Below are 12,888 nucleotides of genomic sequence, written 5' to 3'. Positions count from 1 at the left end.
TTTGGCTGCCTTCCTCCCACTCCTTGTCTTAGTCTAGAGCCATCATTGGTGGGCGATAAAGCCCATTACACAAGCCTGGAATCATATTATAACAATATGTGTAGCCTTATACCCTTTTTATAACAAAACAAGTCTCACTGTGTTAATTCGAGCTTACTCCTTAATGCAAAGGATTTCAGCCTTTGTTATTTATACAGCATTTTTCAAAGTGGTCAAAGCATATCACATACATTCTCAGTGGTCCTTGGAGCCCTGTAAAGTAGGCAAGTATTATTTAATACTATGGCAGGCCATCTAGTGATTTCACGGCCAAGCTGAGATTTGGACTAGGAACTTCCATCTCATAGCTTGTGCTCTTACCCCTATGCTACTGCAGCTTTAATGTGCACATGAAATGCATTTGTATTGGGAACGTGTTTCATGAAATAAGCAGGTGATAGTTGCTAATGCAGATTTAAGCACGGTGATGCCATGTTGTCTGGAATAAGTAGATGGTAGTGAGTGGCACCTTTACTAATTGCCATGTATAGCACATGAACATCAGTTTGCTTCTTCTATGCACAGACTCCATGATAAACATATATGGCATAAATGGAGAATCTTGTGCATGTATATACACATATTTCAAAAGTGTTGGGAAAGAAACCACAGTAATAAAAATGCATTTTTATCAAGCTGAACTTCCTTTATGCAGAATCCCTTTCAGCAGAGCTGCAGAAATTTGGGAGATACAGAACTTTGATAGCATTTCGAGGATGATAATTTTCAGCCACAGTATAAGGAAAATAAAAAGGGAGAGAGAGCTGCTAAATATACTAGAAGTATCTTGTAGTATCTTTTCAGCTTTAAAGCCTGATATTAATCATGTCTTCTTAGAAATAACAGCCTATGATATGTATTCTGAAAGAAGCAACACTGAGCTTAATGGCTTAGTCCCAAGAAAGTATGCATAGGATTGCAGTGTAAAATCTTTAAACACTGTCTTGCCTTGACAGCCGATGCTCTGGTTGAGATGGATGTCATGGCTGGTGACAACTGGGAGCTGTTCTTGGAGGCTCTCTTGCCTTTTTAGGCTATGAGGGTCTCCGTGTGTTTAGGATAATATGATTGACAGCTCCACTCTGGCCCCAATTAGCACCCTATAATTTATTAGCTTCTGCTTTCAGATTATGCGTTAACTTCACAAATATTTCAACCACGGAAACAGCCGCTATCGAGTGTCTCCTCTGCCTGATCCAACTGGGGGCTGCGGTGAAATACAGAGAGCTCTGCAGCGCTGTCAAGAGAGAATAATCATTTGCATCTCACAGTTTGACTAGGAGCATTGCAGCATGTGGGAAAGTGGGGAAGACAGATCAAATTAAGGTTCAGAACATATTTTGGGGTCTGCATTTGCGGGGGGAGAGGCTGAACCTGTCGACTCATTTAAGGGGGGTTTGTTTGTCCAACGGCTGCTACTTGCATAAATATAAGCGCTTCAATTGCATGCCAAGAGCAAACTGTAAGAATGGCAAGAGTCACCCACAGGTGTCATTCCATTGCTGACATAGAAAGCAAACACAAAAATAAACTGCAGAAGTAGCATGTATATAAGAACATGGAGATTGGTCTGTTAAAATGGGATAACAAAAAAATGTAAAGAGAAACAGAAGCTCTCTGTTTGTTACATTGTCCTTATCAGATGAGACCCAAATAGATGATCGAAGGCTGGCTCAAGTGTACATGCACGTCAGTCAATATGTCTCACCACTCAATGGATCACAGCTGAGTGTGCAATCTGGCTCCATCAAAACTAGGATGTAAGGTGGTTCACCAGTGATGATGGTCTCATATATGCAGGTCATCAGATGGCAGGCACGCATATATGAATTCACCCTAAGCTCTTGTACTAGTGAGGTGTGAACATAACCAATCAGGAAGAATTGGCACTTAAGGCAATTCTAACTGGATTCCCTGCTCTGTTGAACTTGGCATTTGCAAACCATGTCACAATGGGATGTGGAACCTGTGGCTCTCTAGATGTTGTTGGACTACAACTCTCAGAATCTCGGAATACTGGCCATGCTGACTGGGGTTGATGGAAGTTGTCCAACTACATCAAGAGGGTCACAGGTCCCCCATTCCTGATGTAGCATTTACATGGACTCTGTCCGGATGATCATTTGATGCATCCATAAAGACCCACTGCATTTTGATTTTATTCCCTTCCCAAATACATTCCAGTCTTTACATTAGATTGCACTCTGTGTAACCTACCAAGCTGAACACAACCCACCATAAGTATGACAGAGCTAAAGTGAACGTAGCAACATAGAACTAAAGTAGGACATATAAACCTGGTTATCTTATTTGCTGATCTAACTCACATTGTCTCTTCTGACTGGGAGCAGCTCTCCAGAGTGTCAGGCAGAGGTTTCCAGATGGGGAACCATATTAATCTCATAAAGCAAAAACCAGTCTTGTGGCACCTTAGACTAACAAAGGTATTATGGCATGACCTTTGATGGACTATAGTCAGGCAGAAGTCATTCACATCACCTATAACCTGAGATCCCTTTTTTTAAATAGAGGTGATAAGGATTGAACCTTGGACCTTTGCCATGCAAAGCATGTGTTCTGTGGTCCCTCATCAATAATATAGTATAATATAGTAGCCAACACACTCAGCTCTAAATCAGGAAGCTTTGAATCTCACATTGATCCCACATTCCCTAGTTCATCTTAGTCAAGCCCCTCTCACAGTTTCAGACCCCCCATACCAACAACAATATGGGAATAAGAGCAGTGGCCTACCTTGCAGGGGGGTGTAACAATGACAAGAGAATGCATTCCAAAATCCATATTAGAGCAGTACCTTGATTAGGCCAACCAAAATGTCTCAAAATAGTGTACATGATTTCAAGTTCTCTAGAACTCTTCAACAGGTTAAATGGCAAACAGAGCAAGAGGTAGGAGAAGAGGTGGTGGAGTCTGGCTGATAGGGAAGCCATGGAGTCTGCATCTGGTCACAGTCTCAACATGGAATGTGATAGGAAGCAGCAGCCATTGACATGAGGGTCTCTTAAGTGCTATGCAGGTTTCAGGTTAGTCCATGTTAAAGCACTGTGAATATTAGAAAGTGTTCAGTACAGCAGAGTAGTGGCAAATTCAGAAGTGCAGGGTCCCTTCATGATAGTCACAACCACGCCCCTTCCATCCTTTTGTTTTGTTTCGCTGCTGGGTTGAGAATGAAATCCTTGTTAATTCCTTCTCCACAACAACAGACACCCCTAGGAGCCAGTCATCTTGAAAGAACAGAGTGTTAGCTACTGAGAAGACTCTTCTCAGTGGCTGACTCACCTCCTTTCACTCTGATTGGTTCCCATCAGCAGGAAAGGACAAGGAAGCCTGTTAGAAGGTTCTTCTCAGTGGCCAATATGCTCCCCTTTCATGCCGATTAGCTTGTAGGATGCTGGATACAGAGGGACACTGCTGGGACCCTGCTCCCAAAGAAGGAAAGGATCTAAGGCCTCCCAAGTCCCTGGACAACTACACCCCTGGTTCAGTATTTCTGTTAAAAACCTCCCGGTCTTCAAAACCAAGAGGAGTTTGCCATGGAATGGCTGGTGAGCTGCATTCTGCTTAGCAAGCCACAAGCTGTGTGTGCCTGCTTTAAATGCTTGCTAGAAGTTAGCACAGATCCAAACAGAATTTCAAGGAGAAAACAAGAAGGCAAGGCAGCTCTTAGATGATGACAGGGCAGATAAGATTCCCTAGGGACTGACAACTCACACTTCCTGGGAGAAGCAGTGTGTGCTTGTGTGTGTGTGGGTATTACTGGGAAACAGCCCCACACTTCAGCAAAAGCTCATATGAAGAACTCTTCAGGCAAAAGAAGTGAGAATCTGTATATCCATATCCAATGCTAAAAGGATTTTTTTCTACAGTTCTAACAGCAGGGGGACCCATGAGCACACTCAGGTTGTCACCTGCTATATCCTTTCAGCCTCATCAGTGCTAAGGAGGATTCTTGGGAAGCAGACCCTTGTTAAAATTCCACCTCCAAAAATAAAATGGAGACTGGGAGCTGTTTCTCTGCCTCAAACAGAGATTTCCTGCTGTGTGTCCCACTAGATTTCTGCCAGAGAGAACATTTTAAACGCTCAGTCTTCCAGTGCAATGCACTTAACTCAAAGGTAGTGGGAATTTTGTTGTTTTGACAAAATATCTTTATTGTACATACGCACCTGTATCACAGTGGATATGAACTAGGAAGCCCCTGAGTCAAGTCACATCTCAACTGTGAAATCACCAAGTGGCTTTAAGCAGGCCATTTCCCTCCCAAACCCAACCCTCCCTTCTGCAATATGGGGATATTGAAAGTAGGCAGGCATCGTCATTACATCGTTTGTGGCGTCTGCCAAAAACTTTCTTGTTTAGACAAGTCTACCCAGATATGTAATTTTATTATGTACTGTTTGTAAAATCTGTCGATTTTATCTATATTTTGGTAATTGTCTTGTTTTTAAAGTATGTTTTATTGCTATTTTTAAATGAATATTTATATGCCACTTTACCTAAACTGCTTAGAGATTTTTTTTATTATGCAGCATATATATCTTGCAATGTAATAATACTAGCCTCCTTTTTTCAGGACTATTGTAACTATTGAGATAAACTATGGGAAGTGTTTTGAACACTTGAAATGCACTATATGCGTATTGGTATTATTCTTTCTTTTGAATAAAATGTTTGAGGGAGAAATTTTGTTAAGGAAAAGCCAGCCCTGAGGTCTTTTAACAACAGATTCAGAATGTTTTGTGACATAGCTCTCCCTGTGCATTTCTGCATTAAGCATATAGCAAAGTATCAATGCACAGTTGACATATAATGATCTACACTCATGTGGCACACTCCACCCTCGCCCCCGAAGTGTGACTTATCGGAATATTTGTAACATTTAAAGTGACCCTTAACTGACATTAGCTAAAAAGGAGTTCCAGACACTAATCTAGATAAAATAATTGTCCTATATATCACTTCCTACACTAGCAGAGCTCTAAATGACCATCTTCTCTAGGTAAGTGGCACCCTCTGCCAAGTGTCCTCTAGCTGCATGAAACATTAGTCCCCAGTTTTGACAGGATCTGTTTCACGTCTATAAATCTAGCTGAATTATAGCCAAAGGGAAAGCCGAAGAGAAGATCCAAACTTTAGTGGCCTCGGGGGAAACTTTTGCTGACCTTTCCGTGCAACTCCTGTATTGCTTGCAGTACCTTCTAATGAGAAACCACAGCATAGACTTGCCACTATAAACACTGACCTTAGAACAGCTGCAGCATTCACAAGGAGATGTCGAAAGATCTGAAGCACTCTGGACCACAACCCTCCCTCAGCTGTTCCCCCTTGCCAGAGAAGACGGGAGATGGGAGAGGGGGTGGGAAGCCCTTTCACTAAGGGTGTCTAGCAAGCTAAGAGGTCAGCTCCCAGCCTCCCTCGCACAAGAATGCAAGCGTAGGGAGAAGACCCTGCTAAGGGCACAAGAGAATCCAGAAGACACATACTGTCAGGGCCCACACCCTTTCCTGCCTCCTATTATCCCAAGAGGAACACAGAATATGGAGGACAGGAAAGCCAGAAGGAAAGGAGCTCCGCACCCTCTACTCTTCCACTATTCCCATACATGACGCAGAGGGAAAGTAAGTTGGCAGAGTAGGTTCGAGAGAATCTTGTACACTGACAGTGCAGTCTAGTGCTTGTTTAACTTAGAAGTTAGCTCCGTTTTGTTCAGCAGAGCTTACTCCCTAGTAAGTGTATTTAGGCTTGCAGCCCAGATGAATGGGTGGGGCTTGGAGAGCCCAGACAGCAGCTATGGAACAGAAAATTAGATGGTGAGATGATACCTTTTCATTGTCACCTCATTTGTTCATCCCATATTGCATGGGGCCGAATATTCTGTCCCACTCAAGCAAAATACATTGACGGTGCAATTCTCTGCACAATTACTCAATCTATCTATACAAGTGCATATTTACATACCTTTCACTGTGTTCAGTAGGAACTACTCCCAGGTCAGCGTGTAGGAGATTGCAGCCTAAGTGATGCACATTGTGAGGCAATTCCCCCCCCCACACACACACACCAACTTCACACTGACAGGGACCCAGTTGCTGATGACTGTCCAGGAAAGAGATTTTGTGGCGGACAGCTCAACGAATTGTTGTGCAGCAGCTGTGAAAAGGATGAACTCCATTGCTAGGGATCATTTGGAAAGCAATGGGAAATGCCAATATAGTAATTCCTTAAAAAAAACAACCCTTAATCTATGGTGTGACCACACTTGGGATATTGTGCCTAGTTCTACACACCACCCCTCAAAGAGGCTATTGCGAGAGCTGGGAAAGATGCAAAAAAGAGCAACAAACATAATCAAGCAGCTCCCCTGTGAGAAAGGGCTGTGGCCTAGTGCTTTGCGTGCAGAAGGTCTCAGGTTCAGCCCGATATTTCAAAGTAGGGCTGGGAAAGACTCCTGTCTGAAACACTGGACAGCTGCTGGCAGTCAGTGCAGAGGCAATACTGAGCTGATGGATCAGCAGTGGTCTGGCTTGGTATAAGGCCATTTCCCATATTCCTAACATTTGGGGCTTTTTCATTTAGGACAACAGGCCAAGTTAGAAGGGATATAACAAGAGGTGTGTAGTATCCCATAAATACTAGAGCCTGGAGTCATCCTCTGATGAAGCTGAGTGGAAGGCCAAATAAAATACTTCTCACACAGCACAGAGTCACCGCCACAAGATGTAGCCATGGCAACCAGTTTAGATAGTTTTAAAAGGGGATTAGACCAATTCATGGAGGATAAGTCTGTCAGGGGCTACTACTCATAATGGCTATATGCCACATCCAGGACTGGAGGCAGCATACTTCTCATTACCAGTAACTGCTAAAAAACAGCAGGAGAATGCTCTTGCCCCCGTGTCCTGCTTTTGTATTTTCTATAGGCATTTCCTTGGCCCCTGTGCAAAACAGGATGCTGGACTAGACAGACCTTCGGGCTGATCCAATATGGCTCTTTTTGTCTTCTTAATCTTCCCATGCCAAGAAAGCCCATAAAAAAACTTCAACCACAAGGACATTTCTTTTCAACTAAACATGGAGAAAGTTAGCCATTGATCACTTTCAGATTCCATCAAGTTCCCAATGTGCCTAAGAAAACTCCAGCCTATCACAAAACTCAAACAATTAGATGGTGAAAGGAGACATCTTTAATGTAACTTTCCAACAAATAAACACCTCCTATTTGTCCTTTCCAAAAAAAGAGTGCCAATTATTGACCAATAGAAAGAAACATACAGAGAGGATTCATATTAAATGAGGTCCCTTGTCTATCCAATTACTTCCCACCACCACCCCACCAATTTGCTCCAGTTGTTACTTGTAAAGACTGTCAGAGCCTTTTTGAAGGGTCTCTTCTTTCATCATAAAATGTTCCTTGTATAAAAATCTTATATATACACATATGTATGTATGTATGCATGTATTATCCAATGCAATTGTTGTGCCAAACTCAGAGAAGTGCCACCTTGCTTGTCAAGTTTCTAGAGTTCGAACAGTTGTCTCTCGAACAGCTGCATTTGTATAAGCCTGGAGGGCAGGTGGCCCATACTAGTCACTTGCCACTCATCACCATGCTGAAGTCTGAAAAAGTCTGTCCAAAAAAAAAAAAAATCCCAAACGTGCTTAGGAGTTTAGAATTCCTCTCTTTGTTTCTACAGTGTAAAGGACAACAATCCCATTTACAAAGTCTGAATACCTTCTCATGCTGCTTTCAAAAAGGACTGGTTTTTTAAAATGTCAGTCTAAACAAAAGGTTCAGGTCATCATCACCAGGAACAAATACTTTTGCTTTCTAAAGTCAGCAATTTTCACATCCTTGTTCATTTGACTTGATTCTTTAGAATGGCCTGGCTGCTGTTCCTAGATGTGGAGCCATGGCATTTGGCTTTGCACTTTTAAGAGAAGAGAGAGTGCCCAACCCCCTCACATCCCCCAATGTCTTAGGTTCTGCTTGTTGAAATGTGAAGTCTAAGCAGCTTTTAGCCCCCATTGGCTTTCCCATTCTTGCCCTTGAAATGTGACATGGGATACTGTAAGATGAAGGGGCAAAGAAGATGGCGTTGTGGGTTGGGGGCGCTTTAGAATCAGCAGGTCAGCTCAGGAGGGATCCACCGCAGAAGGGATAACGGCGAGCTGTAAACCAAGATCAGAAGCTGTTACAAATCGACTCGATTTTTCAACTCTGTCACCACCAGTCCTACTTAGGCAGAGATCTGACTAGAGGGGAAGAAGAAAAGGTTGAAGGGCAGGTCTAAAACCAATAGAGATCCTTGCTTTTTTCCTGAGGCTGCAAACCTGAGAACAGAGAGAGGGAGAAAAAAATGGAAATAAAACAGAAAGGGAGGAGAAGAAAAGATGTAAGATAAAGACAGAAAAAAGACAACCATCACCATTTTCTTGCAAAAGATAAGGAAGGTAACCTATCTAAAGCGTAAGGAAGTGTTCCTGAAAATAAGAGAAAAACCAAGTCCAAATGGATAACTTCACATTAGAATTTAGGGAATCCAGGTGGAAATCCAGCTTAGCCATTGAGCAAATCATTCTCCCTCTCCTTTAGTTCCACATCTGTAAAAACAGCCACTTAACCGAATCGAAAAGGTGGTATACAATGCAAGTCAGAGTAGACCCACTGAAGTTATTTGACATGACTAACTTAGTTATTAATTTCAGTGGGTTTACTCCGAGTACGAGTGAGTTGAATCAAACTCAAAATTTCCAAAAAGAGAGGTGCCAGAGTCCAGACTTGGCTATAAACCAGGCATTAAAAATGAGTTGCCATGATGATAACACACAAACACACGCAAAAGCTGTCTCTGTCTCACAGGGTTATTAAGAGAATGACAATAAGATTATTCAAAAGAGTGTGAGGACATGAGAAACTCCATAAAAACTAGATTGGAGGAGCAAGGGAGAAAGTAGGATATACTTGGAGAGTTGCTCCTGGACCCATTGTTGCTATCCTTTGGAGGCATCACTGCTTGGGGAATAAATGCAATAGAGGCTCACAAGAGATGTGACCAGGTATATTTAAAATTAGGCCCCCACAGGGATAACTGGTTTCACCCTTAGTCTTTTGAACTGTAATCCAGAATTCTTTCCACAGAGAGAGAGAGTGAGAGAGAGTGAGAGAGAGAGAGAGAGATTACCTAAATTTGCATACCTATTAAACTAGAAACAAGAATACTAATATCTGTGGTACCGTTCTAATGGGGAAAAATATACAGTGCCTTGCAAAAGTAATCAGATCCCTGACCAATGCTCTCATATTACTGAATTACAAATAGTACATTGTCATTTCATTCTGTATGACATTTTATTTTGAAACACTGAAACTCAAAATCAATTATTGTAAGGTGACATGGGTTTTATGTGGGAAAAAGTTTGTAAGAAACATTAAAAATTGAAACATGTTGCTTGCATAAGTATTTAACCCCCATACATTAATATTTGGTAGAGCCACCTTTCGCTGCAATAACAGCTTGAAGTCTTTTGGGGTAAGTATGTACCAGCTTTGCACACAGTGTTGGAGGAATTTTGGCCCATTCTTCTGGGCAGTTCGCTCCAGTCATTCAGGTTGGTTGGATGTCGCTTGTGGACTGCAATTTTCAAAGAGCACGACAGATTGTCAATGGGATTGAGATCAGGACTTTGACTGGGCCACTGTAGGACATTCACCTTTTTGTTCTTGAAACACTCCAGTGTTGCTTTGGCCTTGTGCTTGGGATCATTGTCCTGCTGAAAAGTGAATTTCCTCCCAAGCTGCAGTTTTTTAGTGGACTGAAGCAGGTTCTCTTGCAGTATTTCCCTGTATTTTGCTCCATCCATTCTTCCTTCAGTTTTAACAAAATGCCCAGTCCCTGTTGATGAGAAGCATCCCCACAGCATGATTCCACCACCACCATACTTCACTGTAGGGATAGTGTGTCTTGAGGCATGGGCAGTGTTAAGTTTGCATCACACATAGCACTTTTTTGGCCAAAAAGCTCTATCTTGGTCTCATCCGATCATAAAACCTTTTCCCACGTCCCAGCTGGGGCACTCTCATGCTTTCTGGCAAACTCCAGATGGGCTTTCAGATGGTACTTTTTGAGTAATGGCTTTTTCTTGCCACCCTCCCATACAGGCCAGTCTTATGCAGAGCTCTTGATATGGTTGACTGGTGCACCATTACTTCACTCCCAGCCACTGAACTCTGTAGCTCCTTCAAAGTGATTGTTGGTCTCTCTATGGCTTCTCTCATAGGTCTGCCTCTTGTTCAAATGCTGAGTTTTGAGAGATGACCTTTTCTTGGCAGTGCCTGGGTGGTGTGATGCAGTTTCCAATTCCTGATTATTGATCCAACTGTTCTTGCTGGGATATCCAAACACTTGGACATTATTTTGTACCCTTTTCCTATCTATGCATTTGAATTACATTATCTCTCACTTCTGCAGAATGCTCTTTGGTCTTCATTTTCCTTCAGATCCATAGCCTGACCAATGATCCTTCAACAGTGGGGGTTTTATCCTGACAATGTGACAGCAATTTTAATGGTTCACAGGTGGAGGCCAATGGTAAGGTAACTGTGTCCTCAATAGGGCAATTTCTTTCATCTGTGTAAACTGGGAGCTTCCACAGCACAGGGGTTGAATGCAAGCAACATGTTTCAGTTTTGTATGTTTCTTACATAAAACCAATGACACCTCACAATAACTGATTTTGAGTTTCACTTCAGAATAACATATCATACAGAATGAAATTACAATATACCATTTGTAATTCCGTATTCACTAATAGGCAAAACACCTTGTGGTTTAAGAACGTACCTATAACCAACAGATATTTCTATCAAACTTTAAAAAGCAGGGAAATTGGGCAGCTATAGTGATTGCACCAAGAGAGCAGAACAGCTGTCCTCCTCTCTGAGATGTTGTACTGTCCTATGAATTTATCAAAATGCAAACACAATTTGGGTTGGTCTTTCACAGTCCAATCCACTTCCTGTTTAACTTGGAAGATTTTGGCAACATGTGTCTGAGCATATGGTGAGTGGTGGCAATGCCTGCCATCTCCAAAGATGGAGAATTATATGTTTGTTGGTGTTCTTCATACTTTGCTTCTTTTCTGTTACTACTGTTTCTACAGAGAATCTAATCTAGAAAATTGTATTTCTCTCATTATTTATCCTAGAAATCTGTGTCAAATTTATTTTTATTAATTTCAAAACCTTTTTATTGGTCAATGTCATATGATGGTGAAGACAGCCTTTTGCGTTTCTAACTGGAGGTTATGCTTTATTTGTATTTTGGGTGCATTAACAGTTGAATCTGAAACTGCAGTTTGATGAAAAATCAGACTGATTCCAATATGTTGCTACTTAAGCAATGACTCTAGCTGTTGGAAAAAACAAACTCGGCCTCCCCAAGATGCCTATTTTCAGCCTCCTATGCTTAAACCACTCCACTTAAGAAAAGGTGAGCATGGTCAACTAAAAACACCGCGCAAACCTAGAGTTTTGCTAGAATATATGTCACCTCCTACTGTTTTATCTTGTGCAAACTGAGACACTCCTCATGTCCACTGGAAACTATTCTGCAGAATAGTCAGTGACATTATTCCACAATTGTTTTTGGAGCTTTTTTTTAGTGTTGCAAAGTGTTGCTGTACTTCGCATATTCACAGCAAAAGAAAATGATTTACTATAGGAAACTTCACTAAAATTGCAAAGTAAATCAACTATATCAACTGTTTTAATATTGTTGCTTCCTCCCTGCTAAACCAACATCAGCACAGCACATGTTTTGTTTCTATTATTTGGGCTGATTGCAGGTGTTGCCACCACTCACCATATGCTCAGAGGCACGTTACCAAATTCTTCCAAGCTACACAGCAAGTGGATTGGACTGTGAAAGACCAACCTAAATTGTGTTTGCATTTTGGCAAATTTGTAGGGCAGTACAATATCTCAGAGAGGAGGTCAGGTCTCTTGCTCCCCTGGTGCATTCGCTATAGCTGCCCAATTTACTTGCTTTTTAAAGTTTGATAAAAATTATCTGATGGCTAAAGGTATGCTCTTAAATCGCAAGGTTTTTTGCCTATTAGTGAATCTCTGCTTTTTACTCCAGGAGGTAAGAAATGGGATCCTGTGCAAGTTTGCTGAGAATGGATTGATCATTTGCATGCTCATTGAGTTCACTGGGATTTAGTCCCCTGCAATCATGGTTAGGATAGGTGAAACTGACCACAGGGGATGGGGGGAGGGGAGCAGGTTTGATCATTTGCATGTTTATTGAGTTCAGTGGAATTACTCCAGTGCAATTATGCTTAGGATAGGTAAAACTGACCATGGCGACGAAGCCTGGAGTGGGCAGGGGATGTGGAAGAAGGCAGAGGGGACAAGAGGAAGGAGGAAAGGAGAGGAGAAGGGAAGGAGGGGAAAAGAAGGTCTGATCACTTACATGCTTACTGAGTTCAATGGGATTTACTCCTGTGCAATCATGGCTAGGATAGGTAAAAGTGACCATGGGGGAGGGGAGAGTAGAGGGAAGGAAGAAGGTGGGAGGAGCAGAAGGAGTGGGAAAGGGAAGGAGGGGATTGGAAGGGGGGAAGGAGGGGAAGGAGGGGGAAGGAAGGGGGAGGGAAGGAGTAAACGGGATGTGATGGGAGGGAGGAGGAGGGGAGGGAAGGTTTGATCATTTGCATGCTTATTGAGTTCAATGGGATTTACTCCTGTGCAATCATGCTTTAAAATGAAATGGACTGCCTTCAAGTCGATTGTGACTTATGGCGATCCTATGAATATGGTTTTCATGG

The 12,888-nt window shown here is 42.2% G+C and overlaps 1 protein-coding gene across 5 annotated transcripts in view; it reads right to left on the bottom strand.

Annotated features, from left to right (window-relative positions):
- LOC133383280 (transcription cofactor vestigial-like protein 2) overlaps positions 1-12,888 on the bottom strand; it is a 130,375-nt gene that overhangs the window by 94,786 nt on the left and 22,701 nt on the right. The window contains exon 4 of one of the 5 annotated variants that reach the window (XM_061623692.1): positions 7,230-8,391. The exons of 3 other annotated variants lie outside the window; for them this stretch is intronic. In XM_061623692.1, coding sequence (XP_061479676.1) covers positions 8,348-8,391 — 44 coding nt within the window. In that variant the 3' untranslated portion in view covers positions 7,230-8,347. Of the gene's footprint in view, positions 1-7,229; positions 8,392-12,888 lie in introns of those variants that run through there. One more of the 5 variants, XM_061623693.1, reaches the window with a different exon arrangement.

Source organism: Rhineura floridana, chromosome 4 (assembly GCF_030035675.1).
Source record: "Rhineura floridana isolate rRhiFlo1 chromosome 4, rRhiFlo1.hap2, whole genome shotgun sequence".
NCBI lineage: Eukaryota > Metazoa > Chordata > Lepidosauria > Squamata > Rhineuridae > Rhineura > Rhineura floridana.
The sequence above is the reverse complement of the archived record's forward strand: the minus strand, read 5'-3'. Positions and strand labels throughout refer to the sequence as shown.